Genomic DNA, 20,883 nt, shown 5'->3' with positions numbered 1-20,883 from the left:
CGGCACCCCCGTGTGCAGCTCGCCCAGCCCCCGCCACTTTGGGTGCCAGAACAGCTAACTACACCCGTGCACAAGAGCCCTCTCCCCCTTCTGCAGTTCCCAGGAGCTGGTATTCACACACATACACACACATTTGCATCCAGTTCAAAGCCCGGCAATTTTTTAAAACACTTTGTCTTTTACGTACAATGTGCCTCAAGAAGTCTAACCCTCTTGTTGACCGGATGCCAAAGATAGGTAACTTCTCCTACACTTTTCAGGTACCACTGAGGAATTTGCCCACTGTGATCCAACCGTCTTGATCTTCTGAGGGTTTCCCCTCCCCTTCCTCCATGACGCAAATGTAAGCAGAAATGGGAAAGATCGACACCACGTCCGTGGAGCTGAACTCGCCTTCTGACATGAAGGAAGCTGCCCTGGAGGAGCCCATTGACTCAGAAAGCAAATATGCCAACAAGAAGAAAAAGGAGGTTCCGGACAGAGGATCTTGGAAAGGCAAATTTGACTTCCTGCTCTCCTGCATAGGATATGCCATTGGGTTAGGCAATGTTTGGCGTTTCCCATATCTCTGTGGCAAGAATGGAGGAGGTGAGATTGACCAGACCGAGACTTTGTTTACTCGTTACAATCATTTCTATCCCACATTTCAGGATATAAATCCTACTCAAATTTATTATTCAATTATATATTTTCACTTGACAGTTGATAGAAGGTGGAGGTGCTGGGCCACTCCCTATGTTCCTAGGCCTCACGCTTTCAGAATGTTTACAGACCAATCCTAGATGCAGGGCTGGCCCAAGACATGTTGGTGCCTGAGGCGAACCACAAAATGCCTCCCTATTCCAGCCATGGAAGAAGGGGTGAGTGAAGATCTGCATCAGGAACAGGTGTGGAATAAAGTTGGGAACAAGGTGGGGAATCAAATTAAACTTACCCAACAGTTAAAGTGGGAATCAAAGGCCACTGTGGAGGTGTGGGCAGCCCCTCTCATCTCTTCCTTAGGAGGGGACCAGCAACACATCCTATTCACTGAGAGGCTGCTGTAGGGACAGCTCTTGCTGCTGAGGAGATGGAAGATCTTGCCTCCAAGGACCGCACCGCAGCTGTCGCTGCCACCACAGCAGTGGCACCAGCTTGTAGTGCATTCCTTAAAGGATGGACCTGCTGCCCCTGTGCATTCTGCTGCCTGAGGCAGTCAACTCACCTTGCCTCATGAGTGAGCCGGCCTTGCCTAGATATGTTTACTTAGAAGTGAGTCTCTCTCACTGACAATGAGATCTGCCTCCAAAGAGGTGTGCAGGGGCTTGCGGTCTTAAAGGGGCACAAAAGACTTCCAAAGTGCAACCAAGCCATCCTAACTGAAAATCTCAAGCAACGCTTTGTGGCTGCTCTTGAAGAAAAAGAAACCATCTCCTCAGTTCCAGGCTCTATTGCTCCTAATTTTTCTTAATCTAATTTGCCTACTTACTTTAATTGTATCATTGCCTCTCCATCTGTTACTAAATCAGTTCCAATTAGGGTTGCCAGCATTCAGTGGCCATGTGTCCTACTTTACAGAGGACAGCCCTCTGCTTGAAGGTGTCCTCTATATGATGGCCCATTTTAAAGAACCATCAGAAGGGAGAGGAGACAGGGGCCTTGAAGTTGCCCGTCAACAGTTAGCAGCTAGACAGCAGACTGAGCAAACACACAGGTCACCTGCTCACCTTCTTCACTACTACGGCAAATGATTTTTGCTTCGATGCAAGCTATAGTGAGTATTTATGAATTTGCATCTCCACATGCAAAATTAACATATGCAATTCAGCACCTTCCTTTGTCCTCTTCTAGTGAACCATTTCTTTTTTCTGGTTGATGGCATAAGTAGCCAGCCTAGAGCCATTCTTGACCTAGAGGGCATCCCTTCCCCTTCCCTTTTGTGATTGCGCAGAAGCAAACACTGCAGCAGCCATGAGTTTTCTTGTCATGTCTGAAGCAGTTGATCAAATTGGCTTTAAAGTGTTTTATCTACCACAAGCTAATGCGCAAGTATGGAGAGGGATTTGCCGTAAATCTGAGCAATGTGCTTTGAGTGTGATTTACAGTTTCTATAAGGAAGCTACACAGCTTCTCTTGCTGGAATTATGATTTCTGAGAAGTGTTTATCTTGCTTACTTGACAAAATTCGTAAGGTGCTTGCAAAAATATATATTAAAAAACTTATGCATAAAATTATCAAGTCCAAGAGTAGCATTCCAACAGAAGAACTATGTTGAATCTATGTGGTCAGCTGCCATCCAAAGCTGGCTGTTCTGCTTCTCTGGTGGGTTTCTTTAATGGCTGTGTGAAAGCAAAAATTCAGCAGAGAAACTGGTGCATCTTGTCTAAACTGAAGTACCCTGTGATAGGAACATAGGAAGCTTCCTTAAGTCAGGTGAGGTGAATTTGTTTAGCTAGTCTAGTACTGCATACTCTGACTGACAGAGACTCTCCAGGGTCTCAGGCAGAGGCTTCCATCTCCTGCTATCTGATCTTTTTAATTGGACATTGTTGTTGTTATTTAGTTGTTTAGTCATGTCCAACTCTTCGTGACCCCATGGACCAGAGCACGCCAGGCACTCCTGACTTCCACTGCCTCCCGCAGTTTGGTCAAACTCATGTTCGTAGCTTCGAGAACACTGTCCAACCATCTCATCCTCTGTCGTCCTCTTCTCCTTGTGCCCTCCATCTTTCCCAACATCAGGGTCTTTTCCAGGGAGTCTTCTCTTCTCATGAGGTGGCCAAAGTATTGGAGCCACATGTCTGAGATTAATCCTGGGACCTGCTTCTGTGTTCAAATACTATGGTGCCTCCCTTAGGCTTTCCAGCAATTTGAATCCAGCAATTTGAATCCAGTTCTTTCTGGGCAGCAATTTGAATCCAGTTCTTTCTGGTCCAACTCCAACACTCTTATCTACTACATCCTCTGTTTTACTATATTTTCCCCCCTCTAGATTTCTTTTTACCATAGAAATCTGGGTAGAAAATGCAGGTACAAGGCGGAAAGAAGGATCTTCAAGTGGGAATAAAGGCTGTTGTGCAAAAAACAGGCCAGTAGAGCTTCCAGTTAACAGAAAAGATGGAGATCTCAAAAGGTGGATGTGGCCACATTTTTGCAAACAATGTGAAGTTCCTGAGAGTATGGATAGCTTTGCTCACAACTTGCAAATACATGGAAATGAAAAGACAATGTTGCAATTCCGCCCCCCCCACCTGCCTTTTTTATATTCTTCTCAATAAGTGGAGCCAGACCAGCAGTCATTGCTGTATTAATTAGGAATCATTATTTGTGTTACCATTTGCATTAACGGCTGCAGATCTAATTTCTTACCTCGGCGCTTCCAAAGGCCAGTTTCATACTGGAATCTTTGTTATGCTAGGCACACAGAGCCCTCCATTTCTAGCCAAACAGGGTAAGATAATAAAAAAAAAGAATCAAATCAGAAGGAATTTCCAGGCTCACAAAGCCTTCCATCAAGATGTAAATTATAAACGAAGGGCAATTCAAGACTGTCACATTTTCAGGAGGGCAACCAATCATATACTGGCAAATTCAAGTGGCATAATGGGAGCTGATTTGGAGCTTTTGTGCGAGGAACGTGCTTCCCTCAAACATCTCCCCCCTGGAAAAGTGCCTTGGAAAGCGAAAGAGAACACTTGCTTGGTGCAACATCTTCTAACCTGACCACAAATAAAACAGGATGAATGCTCCATAAAGAGGTCATTTGGAAGTGACCTAAAGTAATAATATCCGTTAGACATTTATCCACTTTCCTTTTTTTGAAAGAGAAGAATGAAAAAAAAACCAGGGCAGTTTCCATAAGCTTCCTGAGATGTCCCCCCCCCCCACTGCTGTAAAGCTAATAAGAAAAATTGAGAGGGGTGGGAAGTAGCAGGAGTGAATTTTGGAGGAAGCACTCAGGGACTGCAGTTAATAACAGAGTATTTGTCTTGCAGGAGGATTTTATTACATTTACAGCTCTGTTAAACACTATACGGCTATGAACTGACTGTCAACTAACACATAGTGAAGATTTTATAGCATTCTTATTAATATCAAAGTCAGGGGAGGGAGTCAATGATGATGATGGTGGTGGTAATCTCTCGTGTATACTTATAGATTTAGGGAAGGTTATATATACATTAGAATATTCCTTTGGTCTGGACAACAAATATTTTCTTAAACCAAAGATAAAATGATTTTATACTGTTTAAATGCTTGAAATATTAAGTCAAGAGAGCACCATATAGTTGAAATGAACACAGAGAGGTGAATATAGAAGGGAGAAATCAGATAATGTGAATAATACTTATGGATTTTTCACCTTTTACTGTCCCCTAATGTCAATTTATGTCTCCTCTCATTCTTCTCCTTCCCCCCCTTTTAATATAGCAAAATAGAACTATTTCACTAAAAGAAAAGAAAAAAGAGAGGAATTAAGCAACCAAACCACCTTCCAGGGAACAGGAGGTGACATAAAGGGGAAATTCAGAAACGCTATTGAAGGTGCAATTAACGGGTTATTTGCAAATAATCCCACTGCCACACTCAACAGGAAGCAGAAAACTTTTAATTGCTATTGGAAGGTATCTTTGTTTAATGAGACTTCATTTTGGATCAAAATCACAGCAAGAGCTTGTCCATGTTTGGTGGCTGATGCCAGAACAGAGCTACACCTTCCATTCTGCTTCCAGCTGATAGATGCGGGAAAGGCAAGTTTCAGCTGTGGTAAAAGGCTCTAGTGAGGAAGCAAATTGTTAGAGAACTTGTTAGCAATTAAGCAAAATAAGAAGATGTAATCATACTGGCCAATGATCCTGCCAATATAAATAAGAAGAACGAACAGTCAGTGGAGGTTGGTTCATTGGGGGGGGGGCAAATAGGGCACTGCCTGCCTTCTTACTTAAAACTAGTCCGGAGGGTTGTACTGTGTGCCAGTTTCCTCCTCTACTTTCCATGTTGCTCTTGCACAACTCAGAAAAGAGGATGGTGGGGAGAAAATTAGTTGGCTTAGCCTTTCATGGGCTCTGGCTCCACCTACTGTTGTCCTCCCTGCCTTCCACCCTCCTAGCCCTTATGGGCACCAGCTTCTACTGCTAATAGTCCACCCTGAGATTATAAACTAATGATGGGGAAACCTGTGGGCCTAATCATTTTTAGCTCTGGCTTTGACCACCACTGACAGATTACCCCAAAGGGAATGAAGCACTTCTTAACAATGGGAAATATATATATTTCTACCAAGGTTTTTTTTTTTCCAGGTCTTGATGCACACACAGTTTACTAGCCATAACAAAGCAGATGCAATGAGATGTTTTCTTCCTCTTCCACTTTTTCCTCCAAGGTGCCTTCCTGATTCCCTATTTTCTGACATTGGTGTTTGCTGGGATTCCGCTTTTCCTACTGGAGACAGCTCTTGGGCAATACACCTCCGTCGGTGGACTTGGAGTATGGAAACTTGCTCCCATGTTTAAAGGTACGGTGAGCTCATGGCATTGATGCAAAATAAATAGGCCATAGGAACATCGGAAACTGCTTTGTCAGGCAATTGGCCCATAGCTGCCAAGTTATCCCTTTTTTTAAGGGATTTTCCCTTATGCTGAATAGGCTTCCTCGCGAGAAAAGGGAAAACTTGGCAGCTATGAATTGGCCCATCTAGCTAAGGTGAGACTACCCACCTGAAAATGATGGCGATTGAACCGAGGACCTTCTGCATGCAAAGCAGTTGCCATACACTGAGCCACAGCCCTTCCCCATAAAGTTGCAGTAGATGTGAGCATTGGGCGAGGGGCACTACAAACAGCTTGTGCATCCCTATGAGGTTGGAGACTTTAAGACCCTGAAAGCCACTGCATAGATTGGCTCTGGCAGAAAGAATGGAATTTGGTCAGTAGAGACTTGTGCATTAGGACAAATAGGGCACTGATCCACCAACCTCAGTCTGCAACTCAGCCAGCCCCTGCCTGCCTGCCTTCTTACCCATGAACAGTCCAAAGTCGACCAGTCCTGGGGCTGGCAATGCTGGCTGTCAGCTTCCTCTTCCCTAGACTTGATGTTGCTCCCATAGAACTCAACAGGGAAGAAGATGGGGACCAAATTATTTGGCTTTGCTTGTTGTTGGCTCTGGCTTTTGTTTGTGCCTTTAATCATTTGCTGCCACTTATGCTTTGACAAAAAATCCTGAACTGACACTGTTCATCAATGCAGTGTCGAGTCTTCCAGGTCACTGCCACCCACTGCTCTCTTCACTAGCACCCTACAAGGGTGGGGGAGAATTTGACTCAGTTCACATTTCTAGGCAAACCTACATAATTTACACTTTCCAGCACAATATGTGAATCAAAACGCAGCCATCCATTGAAATTTGCACTGCTCTGAATTTTGCAATGCAGTTCTTTAGCCGAATAATTGTCAAAAAATGTGATGTGTTAGGGGGGATTCGCTGACAAATTTTCATAAAAACTTTTTAAAATATATATATATCACAAGTTGATGTAGAAATGTAGAAGAACCGAACTTAAGCCTAGGAAAAACAGAAACTGAAATAAATTAGAATTGACAGATTTGCCCACCCCTACACCCTACCCATGTCAGCTTTGACACGATGGCTTCTCAATATACTATATTTCTTGTCTCTTAGGAGTGGGGCTGGCTGCAGTGGTTCTCTCGTTCTGGCTGAATATCTATTACATTGTCATTATTGCCTGGGCACTGTATTATCTCTTCAACTCTTTCACCGTGGTGAGTTTCCGCCATCCTCTCTTCGGTGAAGCCCATGGATGGAACAATGTTTGCAAATTCCACCTTTGCACAGTACACTAGTTATTCCACAGTCATGCATCCCTCTCTATCCTCCTCCCAGTCATTATAAGGGACATTATCAGAGTTGAAGGGTGCATTCCAGATTGGCAAAAACACTCAAGGGGTGCGTGGGAAGGTGGGGCAGTGAAGGACATTGCCTGGAGAGAAGGGGTGTGGTGTGGAATGGGGCAGACAGAGAGGCTTGATATGGAACCCTGGTAATGTGGGGTTCTTTGTAATGGAGAGGCTTCCTGGCTCAGTGCAAGACGGTAGGAGTGAAGTGGATGGGAATACTGGGAATATGACCCCCCCCCCTCACCATGTTATCATTCTCTGGTTTGGAACAAGGAATTGCTAGAGCAAATGTTATAATGCAGTCACAGACCTGTGTGGTGCAGTGGTTAAGAGCGGTAGACTCGTAATCTGGTGAACCCGGTTCGCGTCCCTGCCCCCCCCCCCATGCAGCTGCTGGGTGACCTTGGGCTAGTCACACTTCTCTGAAGTCTCTCAGTCCCACTCTGAAGTCTCTCAGTGTTTGTTGTGGGGGAGGAAGGGGAAGAAGAAGAAGAAGAAGAAGAAGAAGAAGAAGAAGAAGAAGAAGAAGAAGAAGAAGAAGAAGAAGAAGAAGAGTTTGGATTAGATATCCTGCTTTATCACTACCCGAAGGTAGTGTCTCCACAACAGACATGTGGAGGAGCGGAGACGCGAACCTGGTTCCCCGGATTACGAGTCTACCACTCTTAACCACTACGCCACACTGTTAGCCGCTTTGAGACTCCTTAGGATAGGGATAAAGCAGGATATCAAATCCAAACTACTCCTCCTCCTCCTCCTCCTCCTCCTCTTCTTCTTCTTCTTCTTCTTCTTCTTCTTCTTCTTCTTCTTCTTCTTCTTCTTCTTCTTCTTCTGAACAAAAGACTTAGTTGTAGTGTACAGTGAGTTAAATATATGGCACATATAGAAAACATGAAAGAGCAAAACAGTAACCACATTGACTTCTAGCACCTTATTTCTGAAGTGTTTCAGATGGATGATGACCAGGGTTTGCTGGGTTCTTTCTCTGCAATGCATTTCATGGCAGTGAAGCCATTCTGATCAGCATAAAAGCCTCCTTTGAAAGATGACTCTCCAAGCAATCAATAGACATACAAAGCATCTGTGCTTATTGCTCCCTGGGATTCCACTTTATTTAGACACACAGCTGCTAAGAGGCTGTGTGTGTATCTTGGGCTTCTGTCCACTTTAGGGCTTTTGTTTGACTGTGTTCCACAAACATCGGTGAAACATCTTGCCAAAATATTTGTATTGTTTAGCCACTTCGGAGCCATATGTCGATAGTCCCCAGAGCAAACCAAACACCTGCAACTTCTGCTCTTGTCACTTAAATGCCGCCTAGTCATTTGTACAGATTACATTGTCGGGGCATTGGAGGATTTCCAGAACAGAACTTTAGTTCAGGACTTTGCCCTCTCCTGAGCCCAGAATGGGTAGTGACAGTTTCACAATGGTACAATAGCTTATATTGCAGAAGAATCTCTTGCGCCTCTGTTTGTCCACCTGCTGCCTTCTCCTGAACTATTTTGCTGCCACAAGTGGCAGGGAATTGGGTTGCTCACCCTTTGACAACGTCAAGCCTCGTGTGCACCTGACAGCTGCACCACAGGCAGAAATCCAACAAATGAAGCTGACCTTCACCCTCTCTGCTGACCTTTCCCCACTCAGGACCTGCCATGGCAGAGCTGTGGAAATGCCTGGAACACAGACCAATGCTTTTCCAACTACTCCCTCAATGACACCACCAACCTGACCAGCGCTGTGACCGAGTTCTGGGAGTACGTCCCCAGCCTAAGTCAGGTTTTGCCATCATTGGGGTCATCTCGTCAGTGCAGGGGCTGGGGTGAGAAGGAGGGAGGGAGGGATGAAAAGGGTGGTGGGACTTTCTCGTTTACCTTCTGTAGAGGTACCTTGTTGTTGTTGTTATTGTTGCATCCGTCTGTCTCGGGAGACAATGAGAGAGTCCGCCTTCAGGGATGAAGTCAAAGCGTAGGAAGGTTACAGCACCTGCCCTTACATCACTGATATTTAAACACAGTATTTGTGTTGTGAAAAAGGAGGAGAACATCAAAACGCTGAATATAGAAATTCTTGTTGTTCTTCTTAATATTTGGTTGGTGTTCTCCTTCCCCTCCCCAACCTCTGCTTTGGAGAAGGTTTGGTGTTGTCATGAGCTAACCTCTACCTGAGCAGGATGGAACCCCCACCAGGAGCAAGGCATGGTCTTGTTCCTCATCCCTGGCCAGCAAGTGCAGGTGGGATGGATCTCATAGCTTTACCCCGCCCTCAATTTGGGTTGATGGGGACCAGTAAACTTACTGCCAACATACCTCCACAATGGACAAGCTCAGGGGAGAGTCATCTTGGGCATCTGCTCCATTGCACAGCCTGCATAGCGCCGAGTTCCATCTTCAATTTTTCTTTTACTTGACTAGCTGAGTGAAGGGCAACAAAGAACCAGCACCCCTTCCAGTGGATCCCTAGACTTGGTTCTCCAAACCAAGTCTCCAAACCAGACTGATTGAAATGGAACTAAGTTAAGCAGCAGCATCCAACATTGTCTGGGATTGAGAGGCTGCCTTTCTGTGCCCCCCTTGCTATTTTCTGCACCAGAAAAGAAGTCTTTCATTGGACCCCTAAATGAATCCTAAAGGCTGCTGTCACTTTTGCCCAGACAGTGTCCAAGTGTTTGTTTTCTCCCCTTCATACCTCTTGGCATCCCATCTGACAGAGTCAGGTACATGTAAACTAGACCCACTGAATTGTTTTTCCCCTCCCCTTAAAAAGAAAGCATGCCAGTTTGTCTTGGGTTAGCTCAGTCTGCTGTTGCCCCTGACTCTACCCACAGCCGGTTTCATTTACCATTAGCTGTCCTACCCACCATCCCCAATGGACACCAGTCACCATTGCAAATGACTCTCAGCCTCTGGAAAATCTAGTCATTCAGTCTCTCTGCATCTCAGTTGTTCTGATTTTCTCTCCCGTCCCCCCTTTGTTGCAGGAGAAATATGCACCAGATCTCTGGAGGCCTGGGAGAACCGGGTAATATCCGCTGGCCTTTGGCTGGCACTCTGGCGTTGGCCTGGGTTCTGGTCTATTTCTCCATATGGAAAGGTGTTGAGTGGACCGGAAAGGTACTTCATGCTCATTGTGTTATCCAATACTACCTTTGATTGCTGCATTCATTTCTTTATCTTGAAACTGAAATGTCCTCCAGGATTTTTTAATTTTCAAATTTTCCCTGAGTGCCTATAATGAAGGTTTCTACCTTAAATAGGTGTTAGTGCAATCCAGTTTTGACCCTAACCCTCCCCAGCCACCGCCCCAGCTTTAACAATGGTTACTTTTCCATCATATGTATATGCATTGCCTAATATAATAAAAAAATCTCTAAGCAATGTGCATTTTTAATTGTCATTATTGCATTTATATTGTGATAAAGCTACCTTAAAAACTGGATAGAATCAAGTTAAATACACAATACAATAGCAAACATGAGCACAGGTTTCTTGTTGGGACATTTCCCAACTCCCCTAAACTGAACAAGCTGAGTAGTTTTAAGGCTAAATTTAACCTTTTAAAATTGCTAAGGCAGAAATGGGGCACGCGTGGCTGTCCAGGGGTTGTTGGGTTCTAGTTCTGAGTTCTTAGCATGAGTCACTTTTTGAACCCAAGAGATCTGTGGCTTGATTTAATGACTGCTTGGCATGTTGTAAATGGATGTGAAATGAAGTTTCACAACCATTTTGAAACCTTGAAAATTTTAAGTAAGGTTTTGGTGATGAAATTTGAACGCAAAATACAACATTCAAAATTTAGAAACATGCAAACCAGCAAGCAAACAACAACAACAATATTGCTATATATCAAATGTTGTCAAATACTTATTGTTACTGCAGGTCAGCTGTTAGGTATTATCACATGATGAACACTGCATATTGAATACTGTCAAATATTCGACTGCCACTGTATGTTAGCAGGCAGATTGCATCCCATAATTACTAACAACTGAATCTGCTTTAGAATCTGACTTCTGCATATTTCTTCCCCCATCCTAATTTTGAGATACTTTTTTGGAGTGTGGTGCGGGTAAACTAGATTCAATTTTAACATTTAACAACAGCTTCCAAAACCTTTCTCTCTGTTCTTCTTGCCTGTAGGTTGTCTACTTCTCCGCCACATACCCTTACTTCATGCTCTTTATCCTGTTCTTTCGTGGAGTCACCTTGCCAGGAGCCAAGGAGGGAATCCTCTTTTACATCACGCCCGATTTCAGCAAACTCTCCAAGTCTGAGGTTTGTATCTTCATCTGATCCGTGCGACAGGGGAACTAATTACCGCTGCAGACAATAAACAGCCTGTTCTCCCGGCAAGTTCCTAGAATCTAAAATGGAAATAGGAATTGAATCATTTAGGTCAATGCTTCCCAAAGAACGTCTTATAGATGGCCCTGGTGCATCATGACGCAGGATCACTTCTTGCTTGATATCTGTCATGTGGAAAATGCTGAAGATGTTGCCGCAGGTCAGTTGCTCCACCCCAACATCACAAAACAGACAATCCATTAAGAAGGGATGGTGGTTGCCTTCATACTCTGCTTGAGAGCTCACCAGAGGCTTCTGTTTAGCTCCTGTCAGAAACAAAATGTAGATCTTTGGGCCAGTCCCACAGAGCTCTTCTTATGTAGGAATGAACACAGTGTAGTTGGTAGAACATGTGCTTTTCATGAAGAAGGTCTAAGGGCCAGTCCCTGCTGGCATCTCCTATTAAAAGTATCAAGTACATAACACTATGGGAATCTCCCATCAAAGAGTTAAACCATTGCTCTGCCTAAGAACATGAGAGGAGCCTGCTGGATTCAGCATCCTGTTTTCACAGTGGCCAATCAGATGCCTATGGGAAACCCACAAGCAGGAACAAAGCACAAGAGCACTGTCACTTTCTGCAGTTTCCAGGAACTGGTATTTAGAAACATTTTGCCTTCAACTGTGGAGGCGGAATATAGCCATCGAGGCTAGTAGCTGTTTGATAACCTTCTCCTCCATGAAATTGTCCCAGTGCTCCAAGTTGGTGGCCATCCCGTGGAGCCAGTTGCATAGTTTGATTCCATGCTTTGTGAATGAGTAATTTGTTTTGTCTGTTTCCCAACATACATTAGATGTTCATTATTAGATGTTCATTAGATGTTCCCTACTATGGTACTATCTACACTCACCGGCAGGGAGTCTCCAAGGTTCTAGACAATGGTATATCTAATCCCTGTCCAGACAATGTTCCCCTTATAGGGTTTTAAACCATCTTCTTCTTTTGTAGGTCTGGATGGATGCAGCCACACAGATCTTTTTTTCCTATGGTCTGGGGTTGGGGTCTCTGATTGCCTTGGGAAGCTATAACACGTTTCACAACAACGTTTACAGGTTTGTCAAAAGCGTTTAATATCACATTTGCGAGTGTGGAAAGCACTTCACATGAATTCATTCATTGCAATCCCAGCTGTTGTTTTTAATCCCACATTGCAGATGAGGCAGGGTGAGGGTAAAAGAAAGTAGTTTAGTCAAGGCCACCTAGCCATCTCATGGTTGTGGTGAGATTTGAACCAAGGTTTTTTCCCCCTGACTGTATTTCCTGACTGGTGATTGTTCAGTGGCACACAGTCTGCCTAACATGGGGAGCAGACTGCTATATGAGGACATTCCCATATCAGTAAGTGTTTTAAAATCCATCACTATCACCGTTCTTGCTTCATTAGCAAAAGTTCTATAACAGTTTCTATCTGGTCCTGCCTTCTCTGTGCCAGTCACTCCCAAACACTTCAAGTTTTTTCCTGACACAATCTTTCCATTATAAGGAACCTTTCTCAGGGCCACTGAGCATCAGATGCTCCTTCAGATATGGGTTTGGACTGCCCTCTGCTTATTCATAGGTAATATGTTTCCCAGGAGAGGCTGAAGAAGCTTCAAATATTCACACGGAAAACCTCTTAAACCCAATTTTCTCTTCTTAACCCATTAACTAGAAACCCAGGCCTTGCTTAGAAACCTCAAGCTGAATTTCAGGCAGTCCATCCATGAAGAAACAGTTTGCGGTGGCAATCAAGCTGCTGCATAAACACCAAACTGGGCCTTCCTCTTTGCTCTCATTTGTTCTGCCATCTCACTCTGTCTTCTTTGTGCAATGCTCTTTTGTTATAATTTCTGCTTTTGAACTCATTTATTCATTCATCCATTTGTTCTATATTTCATCATGTTCCAAAGTACTGGGGCAGATATTTTACAGGGTATTCAAATAGTGAGTCCCATGTTATTCCAGCAAGTTTTAAATATGAGTGTATTTCTGTATTAATTGTTCAGTTTATGAATTTATTGATTCATGATTGCTTTAGATTTTTATATCTGAGAGTCACTTGGCTTGTAAACTCAGAAAAGTGGGATAAAAATTACTGGAACTAGAATAAATAGCATTTCTAGAGTCAGAATGCCCCTTAGAACAATGAAAACCATCCTCTCCGTCCCAGACCAGTAAAAGGCAACATATTTTTTTCATTAGAAAAAATGCCTTGATGTATTGAAGGACACTCTGAAGTTGATGTTCAGTGGCTGAGATCTTTCCACACCTTTGCTGCCTTATTGTGCTACAGGAAACATAATTAGTCTACTTCAGGCATCCCCAAACTTCGGCCCTCCAGATGTTTTGGACTACAATTCCCATCTTCCCCGACCATTGGTCCTGTTAGCTAGGGATCATGGGAGTTGTAGGCCAAAATATCTGGAGTGCCGCAGTTTGGGGGTGCCTGGTCTACTTCTAGCTCCTCGTCTACTTCAGAGGTTGTGATGGAACAGAGCAGTTTGAGCTGGGCTCTCTGATTGGTTGGCCTCAGACTGTTTATTGAGCTTTGTAGGTCCTTCTTCACCAGTCCTCTCTCAACCTGCACTGCATTCTGATTTGCTACTGGGCCAAATTCAAGTTTTTGCTTTTGACCTACATAGTTTGAGATCTAACAGACCACCACCTCCTGTGCATGGCTACCTGCATGCTAACATTATCTACAGTTCCACCCTTTGGTGAAGACATGAGAGTGGATATTCTTACTAGAGGTACCTAGACTGTAGAACTTCCTCCTGAAAGTGGTTGGCTCCCTCTCTTTTATGTTTTAGGAGCACCTCAGACTTTTCTATTCCATCATGCCTTTAATCTATTTTAACCTGCTGAAGTGGCAGTGTAAACTGGCCCGTTTCCCTCATGCCCTCAGGCTGCTGTTTTAACGATTTGACTTATATTGTGCTTGGTTTCATCTCATTATTTTTATTGCATTTTTGTGTTTTAATCTGGAAGACACCCTAAGGCTGAAAAGCAATGCAGGAAATACATACATACATGCATATATATATTTCTCTCTCTCTCCTCTCCCCCTCCAGAGACTCCATAATTGTTTGTGGCATAAATTCTACAACAAGCATATTTGCAGGATTTGTTATTTTCTCTATCGTCGGCTTCATGGCCCACATCACCAAGAAGTCAATAGCTGAATTGGCATCCTCAGGTACAATCTCTTCAGTAGGGAATGTGAGCCGGTACAGTCAAGGAGCATAGGTTTGGTAGCACTGTGAAAACAAATTAAGCTTCGGGCATTGCTATAAAAAAATGGATTATTTTGTGGGGGAAAGTTTGCAGTTGTTTTTTGCTGAAGTAAAAAGGCACATGAGGCATGCGTGGTGGCTGTTGGTTCCCATTGGGACTGATGGGATGGAAGGCATTGAGGACAGTGGCAGATGGAGCCAGCTAGTCTGTTGAGGGCAGACTGAGGTTGGTGAAGCAGTGCTCCATTTGCCATCATGGACCACCTTGCACCATAATACATAAGTTCAGAGGTACCGTACTTCATTGTATAATATTTATATCAGTTAATCAGGCACGATCTTGGTGGAGCTCCAAGATTCACATCTCTGCAAGAGTTTTTTTTATCATCATTTGCTTGCAAAAATGAACTTCTTCAATGAAATGCAGCTGCATTTGTATTTATTTATTATTTGTACTTACAGTTTGCCCTTCACCAGATGATCCCCTAGCAAATTAAAGGTAAAGGGACCCCTGACCATTAGGTCCAGCCGTGACCGACTCTGGGGTTGTGGCGCTCATCTCGCATTATTGGCCGAGGGAGCTGGCATACAGCTTCCAGGTCATGTGGCCAGCGTGACAAAGCTACTTCTGGCGAACCAGAGCAGCACACGGAAACACTGTTTACCTTCCTGCTGTAGTGGTACCTATTTATCTACTTGCACTTTGACGTGCTTTCGAACTGCTAGGTTGGCAGAGGCCTGGGACCGAGCAACGGGAGCTCACCCCGTTACAGGGATTCGAACCGCCGACCTTCTGCTCAGCAAGCCCTAGGCTCAGTGGTTTAACCACAGCGCCGCAATAACAAAGATGTTATTACAAAAAGGGCTCCTCCATTTGGCTGGCACTGAGACAGATGCAATAAGGGTCATCTTTTCTTCATATACTGCCAGACAGCATACCTACTTTGACAAGAACCCTACTTAGCCATTGATTCATAATTGGTATTGTCAACTTTCTTGACACCTGGTTAATATAATATTGGCAACGATCAAAGAGTTTACAACATGAAATGTTTATCGAAGATTGAATCCCATCAGTCCAAATCTTAAAGAGAGTCCAAATTAATATTAAACACAAGTATCTGATCTATTACTTCCAGATGTTGTTGCCAGTATCCCTGCTCCAAGCGACAATTCCATCTCACACCACTAAACCTTTTGACAGAAGGGAAAATACTTATGGAAAGTACAACTTGCCATAACTCAGTAACCGCTTAAGAGATGCAATAACATGCTCACTCTGCTGTGACTTGTGTCTGAGTCATATCACAAAATAAAACTATAACCATTCATTGTGTCTTTGGTGGCTACAGGTCCAGGACTGGCTTTCCTTGCCTACCCGCAGGTCGTCACGCAGCTGCCCATGTCTCCTCTCTGGTCAATCCTCTTCTTTTCAATGCTAATGATGCTTGGCCTTGACAGCCAGGTAAGAATTATTTTAAAAATAACCCATTAAAAAAGAACATCATGTTTGGTTTACTGCAGTAAGAAGAGCCCTGCTCGATCAGATTAAAGGCCTCTCTGGTTCAGCACCCTGTTCTTCCGGTGGCCATCTGGGTGCCTCTGAGAAGCCCACAAGCAGGTCATGAGTGCAATAGCAACCTCCTGCAACTATTTGAACAGAGGCATGGTGCCTCTGATCTTTGAGTTAGGATAGCCTTATATTCCATAGACTTGTCTTATGCCGTCTAAGTTGGTGACCATTGCCACTGTTTTTACAGGTGGATGTTCTGTAGCAACAGGCTGTACTAATTCCCTTCCCTTCTCTATAATCACCCCCTTCTTAGCAGGGTCGGCATAAACTGGTGTAGCAAAAGATAATTAAAAGAAAATACAATGGGAAGTTAAAAATTAGTTATAAACTGGATATACAACAGTAAAAAAGATATAAAATAAGTAATCGCAGAAAGGAGGGGAGGGAGGTTGAAGAAAACACAATGTAAATATTGTTCTTCTGTTTAAAATGATGTAAAATGAGAAAATGGAAGAATAAAATATGGGGGGGAATCATCCCCTTTGCATGGGTCAAGCTCCTTTGGCCCACAGGGGATTCCTGTCAGAATCCACAAGCTTCTGATCCCAAGGACCTGCCTCCCTTATCATGAATCTTTGATTGGCAACAGCCCACCTTTGTACTTCTGCTGCTGATTCCCATGCCATCTCATCCCATTGCTGAACCCTTATATTTAGGATCTTTCCCCTAAATTTGCTTGCCTGAAATTCGAGCTCCAGTGCTTTGATGACAAATAAAACAAATAAGCAATGCAAAATCAGTGAGGCCTTCATAGTTGCTTATGTACCTGAAATGTAAGTGCATGATAACTCTCCATTCTGCTCTGGACAGGAACTCATTTTTTTCAATGACAGGCTAAGATTGAGTTCTCTAGAGATGAGGGCTGGAGGCATGAAATTGGTGCTTCCTTTGGAATCTACCACCTCAAGCTACTGCTTCACATAGCTTTGTGGTGAGATTATTCACCCTGTATAAACTGTGAATCAATCAACCCTAGACACCAACTAGAAATATAAAATATAATAATGTAGCTGCATCTCAGAACCTATCTAGACATGCAGCGGAACCATGTGATGCAACTTCTCCTGGGCTATACAATTCACATTGCAGATGAGGCAGGGGGATAAACTCCTTTTGTCAAATGTTCTGACCTGTTTTGGCTAACTTGCAACTCTTCTCCTCCACATTCTAATTTTATAGGCACAGTTCTAATGATTAAATGGGGTAGGCTTTAGCGGTGTGTATAGCAGCAGCTATTATAGAATCCATGACAAACTGATTTGGTTTCAAATTTATATTGTATCCCAGCCTTTTAAGAGGAGTGTGTGTGTGTGTTCTTGCTTTCCCGCAAACTCCTTTTCTTTTCCATATATTGTGTTGGCTATTTATAATTTAATACTCCTAGGAGCTGCAGTTGTAGCTGAATTTGACCCAGTTCATAATTTAGAGACCTTTTAAAAATGACGCAAATGCTAACTGAACAGCTACTTTAATTCATTATATATATTTTTTATTCCACTAAATACCATTTTTCTTAAAGCATTTAATTTTACATGATTTTATCGAGTGCTGCTTGTTTCCCCAAGGTGCCTCTTGGATTCTTTTAAAGTGACAGCTCTCACTAAGCTCTCAAGCACTTCTAAAATTAATGACTTTTCGTGTTGCTTCTTAATCAGTTTGCACACAGAAGTGGCCCACAGGGTTGTGGCGTTCAAGAGTCCTTTTGAAGAGTGACATCTGAGAGCTGTCTGGAGTTGCCCCCTCTCAACCAGGCCCATTAGTATTACATATGTCATGACAAAGGCTTACCCCTGAAGCCTTTCGGGTTAAGATTTTTTTGGGGGGGGGGTATTCCTCTGACAAACAGCTTGCCAATCAAATGACGGGTGGGGGCAAATGAAGCATTGTTGCAAAAATTACTTGTGCATATAACAAGCATGAAAGCAAAATGAAATTAAGGCCATCTTCTCTGTGGATTGCACATCTGTTTGGTAAAACACAGACACACCATATGGGCAAATCCTCAGTTTAAATGGAGAGGCCCTTTTCTCCATCCTATGTAAGCTGAAGGCACAGTTGGTGGCAACAACCAACAGGGCCTTCTCAGTGTCTGCCCCAATACAGTGCCCTGTGAAATATGGATGGTCTCTCCTCTGGCTGTCTTTCACCAGTTGAGAAATATATTTTGTTCTGTCATATTTTATTTGTGTTCTTTGCCTTTATTGGTTGATATCCAACTAAGGGCTCATTCAGACTTCTGTTTGTTCCATGACTGAAAATCTGAGATTTTTTAGTTTTGTTCCATTCCATTCCCTGGGGAAATCTGCTATGTACTGCTGAATCAGAAGGAACATTTTCTGCAGATTGATGTTGGTTTGTTTGATAAAAGGGAAAATGCAGGTAAAATAAAAGGAGAATTCCCTGGGTGTCTAGGTTCAGTTTTGGGACAGGTACTCCTTAGTGATAGAGCCCCAGCAGAGATTTAAAATTACAAAACATGCAAAAAAGTAAGCATGGGAATATAGGTGGATAGACCTTTAAAATATCCTAGTCTAAGTTGCTTCTTTTAACACAGAAAAACCCCCACACATTTTGTTGGTTAAAAATGGTTTACTTACAAACTATTCAAATGTCAGATTCATGTGCTTTTCCATACAGCAGCAAGAAAAGACAGGCAGTATAACTTAGGTTCCAAAATGGTAAAAATTTCTAAATTATTTGTATAGAAACACAAAAAAGACTTGCTTAAGCCATACAGTCTAAGCTTGGAGAATCCACCTTAGATTTCCTTACTGGTAATGGTGGAACCTGAGAGAACTAAGTATTTAGTAACCCTTCTTCTCACGGTGAGGGGAAGTGACCTAGCTAAGCCTGGCAGGACAGCTTACTGTGTTATCTTAACCCCTTCATGCTTCAATTAGACTTAAGCATGTTGGCTATATGAGGCTAATTTATCTCACAGACATTTTGTTCCAATTCAGCAGTAAAAGTGGATTTTCTCAGAGAAAGCAGTGGGACATAACTAAAGCTTCTTGGACCTGTGACTAGAAATCATGTAACAGTGTGGATGAACCCCCAAGTTAGAGCAGACCCACAGAAATCAATGAAGTTACTTAAGCCCGTTGAGTTCAATGGGTCTGCTCTGTGCATGACTAACATTGGATATCACCACTGTATTTTCAATGTTGTGTATTTAAAAATTATTGTATTTATAACTGATCTTTTATATGTTTTAAGACAATGTGATTTTAAAATTCTTATAGGCTTGTCCTGAGTGGTGCAAAGATGCTGGAAGTGTAGGGTAGAAATCTCTGTATAAGTAAATAAAAAAATAAAATGCAGGTTTCCTAAATTCTCCTCATTCAAATTATAGTTTGCTATTTTTTAAATTAAATTTGTACGCCACTCTTCATTTGTAGATCTAACGGTGGTTCACGACATAAAAATACAAGATAGAAACACAAAATAGGCAATAAAAACAAGAATAACCCCCACCACCAAACAATAACCCCCCCCTCTCTGCCCTGGGTGTGTAACAATGGTTTTTGCCTTAAACCAGGAGGCAAGGAAGGGAATTGCCATGAACATGTCATGGAAGGAGAGCATAAAAAATTGTGGCCCTTTGAACGCTCTTTCTAATAGCATCAAACCATGGTTTGATGTTACGTCTGAACCAAGCCATTGTGTGGATTCAAAGGCTGATGTGAAAAGCTAAGGAGATACAGGTTCAACAAGGAGGTTGCTGATGTATTCCTGTTAATTTCTTCCTGCAGTTTTGCACTGTGGAAGGCTTCATCACAGCCCTGATGGATGAGTTTCCACATGTGCTGAGAGCAAGGAAGAAAATCTTTATTGCAGTGGTGTGTTTAGTCTCTTACCTCATTGGATTCTCCAACATCACCCAGGTAATAAAAACGGTGCATACCCTTTTACTATTAGATGTTGATGATCTCTTAGTTTCAGTGCTTATTCAGGTGTGGATCCAATATTCTAAGTCTCTTTTTGATAACAGATCTGTTATTCAAGGCCCAAACAAAGTGGGGAGCTCCAAGTAGGCAACTGTTATCCAGTTCAAGTCAGGGTGATCCTTCTGTTCTGGAGTTCTTGCTTACCATAAATAGCATCTGGTGGCTTCTGTTCTTTGACTCTTGGATGGGGGCAGAGTGTGCTTTCATCATTGCTTCTACATAGGGTCCCGCAGCAGCAGTCAGTCAGAACACAGTGCTCTTTATGACAGGGAGAGGGAATTGAAGCTCCCTGCTGGTATTCCTTCTTTGGTAAATGGTAGGGCCAGGTTGGTCTCCCGCTTGCTTCAAAGTTTCTCCTGGGAGGCAGGGCATGCAGCCTCACAGTGCAGTGCAATGGAGAAAACAGAGAGAGGAAGAGAAAGGCAAAGGTCCTAAGGGATTGATTGGGACAACTGCAGTTACAGCAACATATAAAGCTACAATTGGAAAGGAGGGTTGAGGAGTTGAGCCAAAGACCCTGCAAAAAGAGTGGGTATCTAGCTCTCCATCCCAGTAAATACCGTAATCATGTGGAAAACGCTGGAAAAGACCGGTGCACAGCTGATGTCTGTAAAAGAGTAGACATGGGCCTTTCTTCGGGTTAGTGGACATCCCTATAATCTAACTACCTTGGTCAAGCTACCATCCCAGAGGTCTTTGTGGAAATCCACGATGGCTGGAGTAAAACTGGAAGATGTGTGGTTGCAGAACCAGGAATTTGTGGTTGCATTTCATGTGTTTCATTTTTTTCAGACAAAATGGCATGTCTAAGGACAGCCCAGATCAAGGATCAAGACCATGCCACTGAAGGAGTGAGGGATTCCCCCCTTTCTTCCCCATAGCATGCTCCTGCGAGTATAGGGCAGTATGCAA

General features: G+C 43.2%; 1 protein-coding gene across 1 annotated transcript in view; it reads left to right on the top strand.

The window, feature by feature from the left end:
* Positions 1 to 353: 353 nt before the first annotated feature.
* LOC118091178 (sodium- and chloride-dependent GABA transporter 1-like) overlaps positions 354 to 20,883 on the top strand; it is a 37,777-nt gene continuing 17,247 nt past the window's right edge. The window contains exons 1-10 of the mRNA XM_060279441.2: positions 354 to 588; positions 5,364 to 5,495; positions 6,660 to 6,760; positions 8,543 to 8,652; positions 9,876 to 10,008; positions 11,035 to 11,169; positions 12,188 to 12,291; positions 14,290 to 14,414; positions 15,804 to 15,916; positions 19,777 to 19,908. Coding sequence (XP_060135424.2) covers positions 354 to 588; positions 5,364 to 5,495; positions 6,660 to 6,760; positions 8,543 to 8,652; positions 9,876 to 10,008; positions 11,035 to 11,169; positions 12,188 to 12,291; positions 14,290 to 14,414; positions 15,804 to 15,916; positions 19,777 to 19,908 — 1,320 coding nt within the window. The remainder of the gene's footprint in view (positions 589 to 5,363; positions 5,496 to 6,659; positions 6,761 to 8,542; positions 8,653 to 9,875; positions 10,009 to 11,034; positions 11,170 to 12,187; positions 12,292 to 14,289; positions 14,415 to 15,803; positions 15,917 to 19,776; positions 19,909 to 20,883) is intronic.

The sequence above is a fragment of the Zootoca vivipara genome, chromosome 9 (assembly GCF_965207765.1).
Source record: "Zootoca vivipara chromosome 9, rZooViv2.hap1.1, whole genome shotgun sequence".
In the NCBI taxonomy this organism is placed as follows: domain Eukaryota; kingdom Metazoa; phylum Chordata; class Lepidosauria; order Squamata; family Lacertidae; genus Zootoca; species Zootoca vivipara.
Note: the sequence above shows the minus strand (reverse complement) of the source record. Positions and strands in the feature narration are given on the sequence as shown.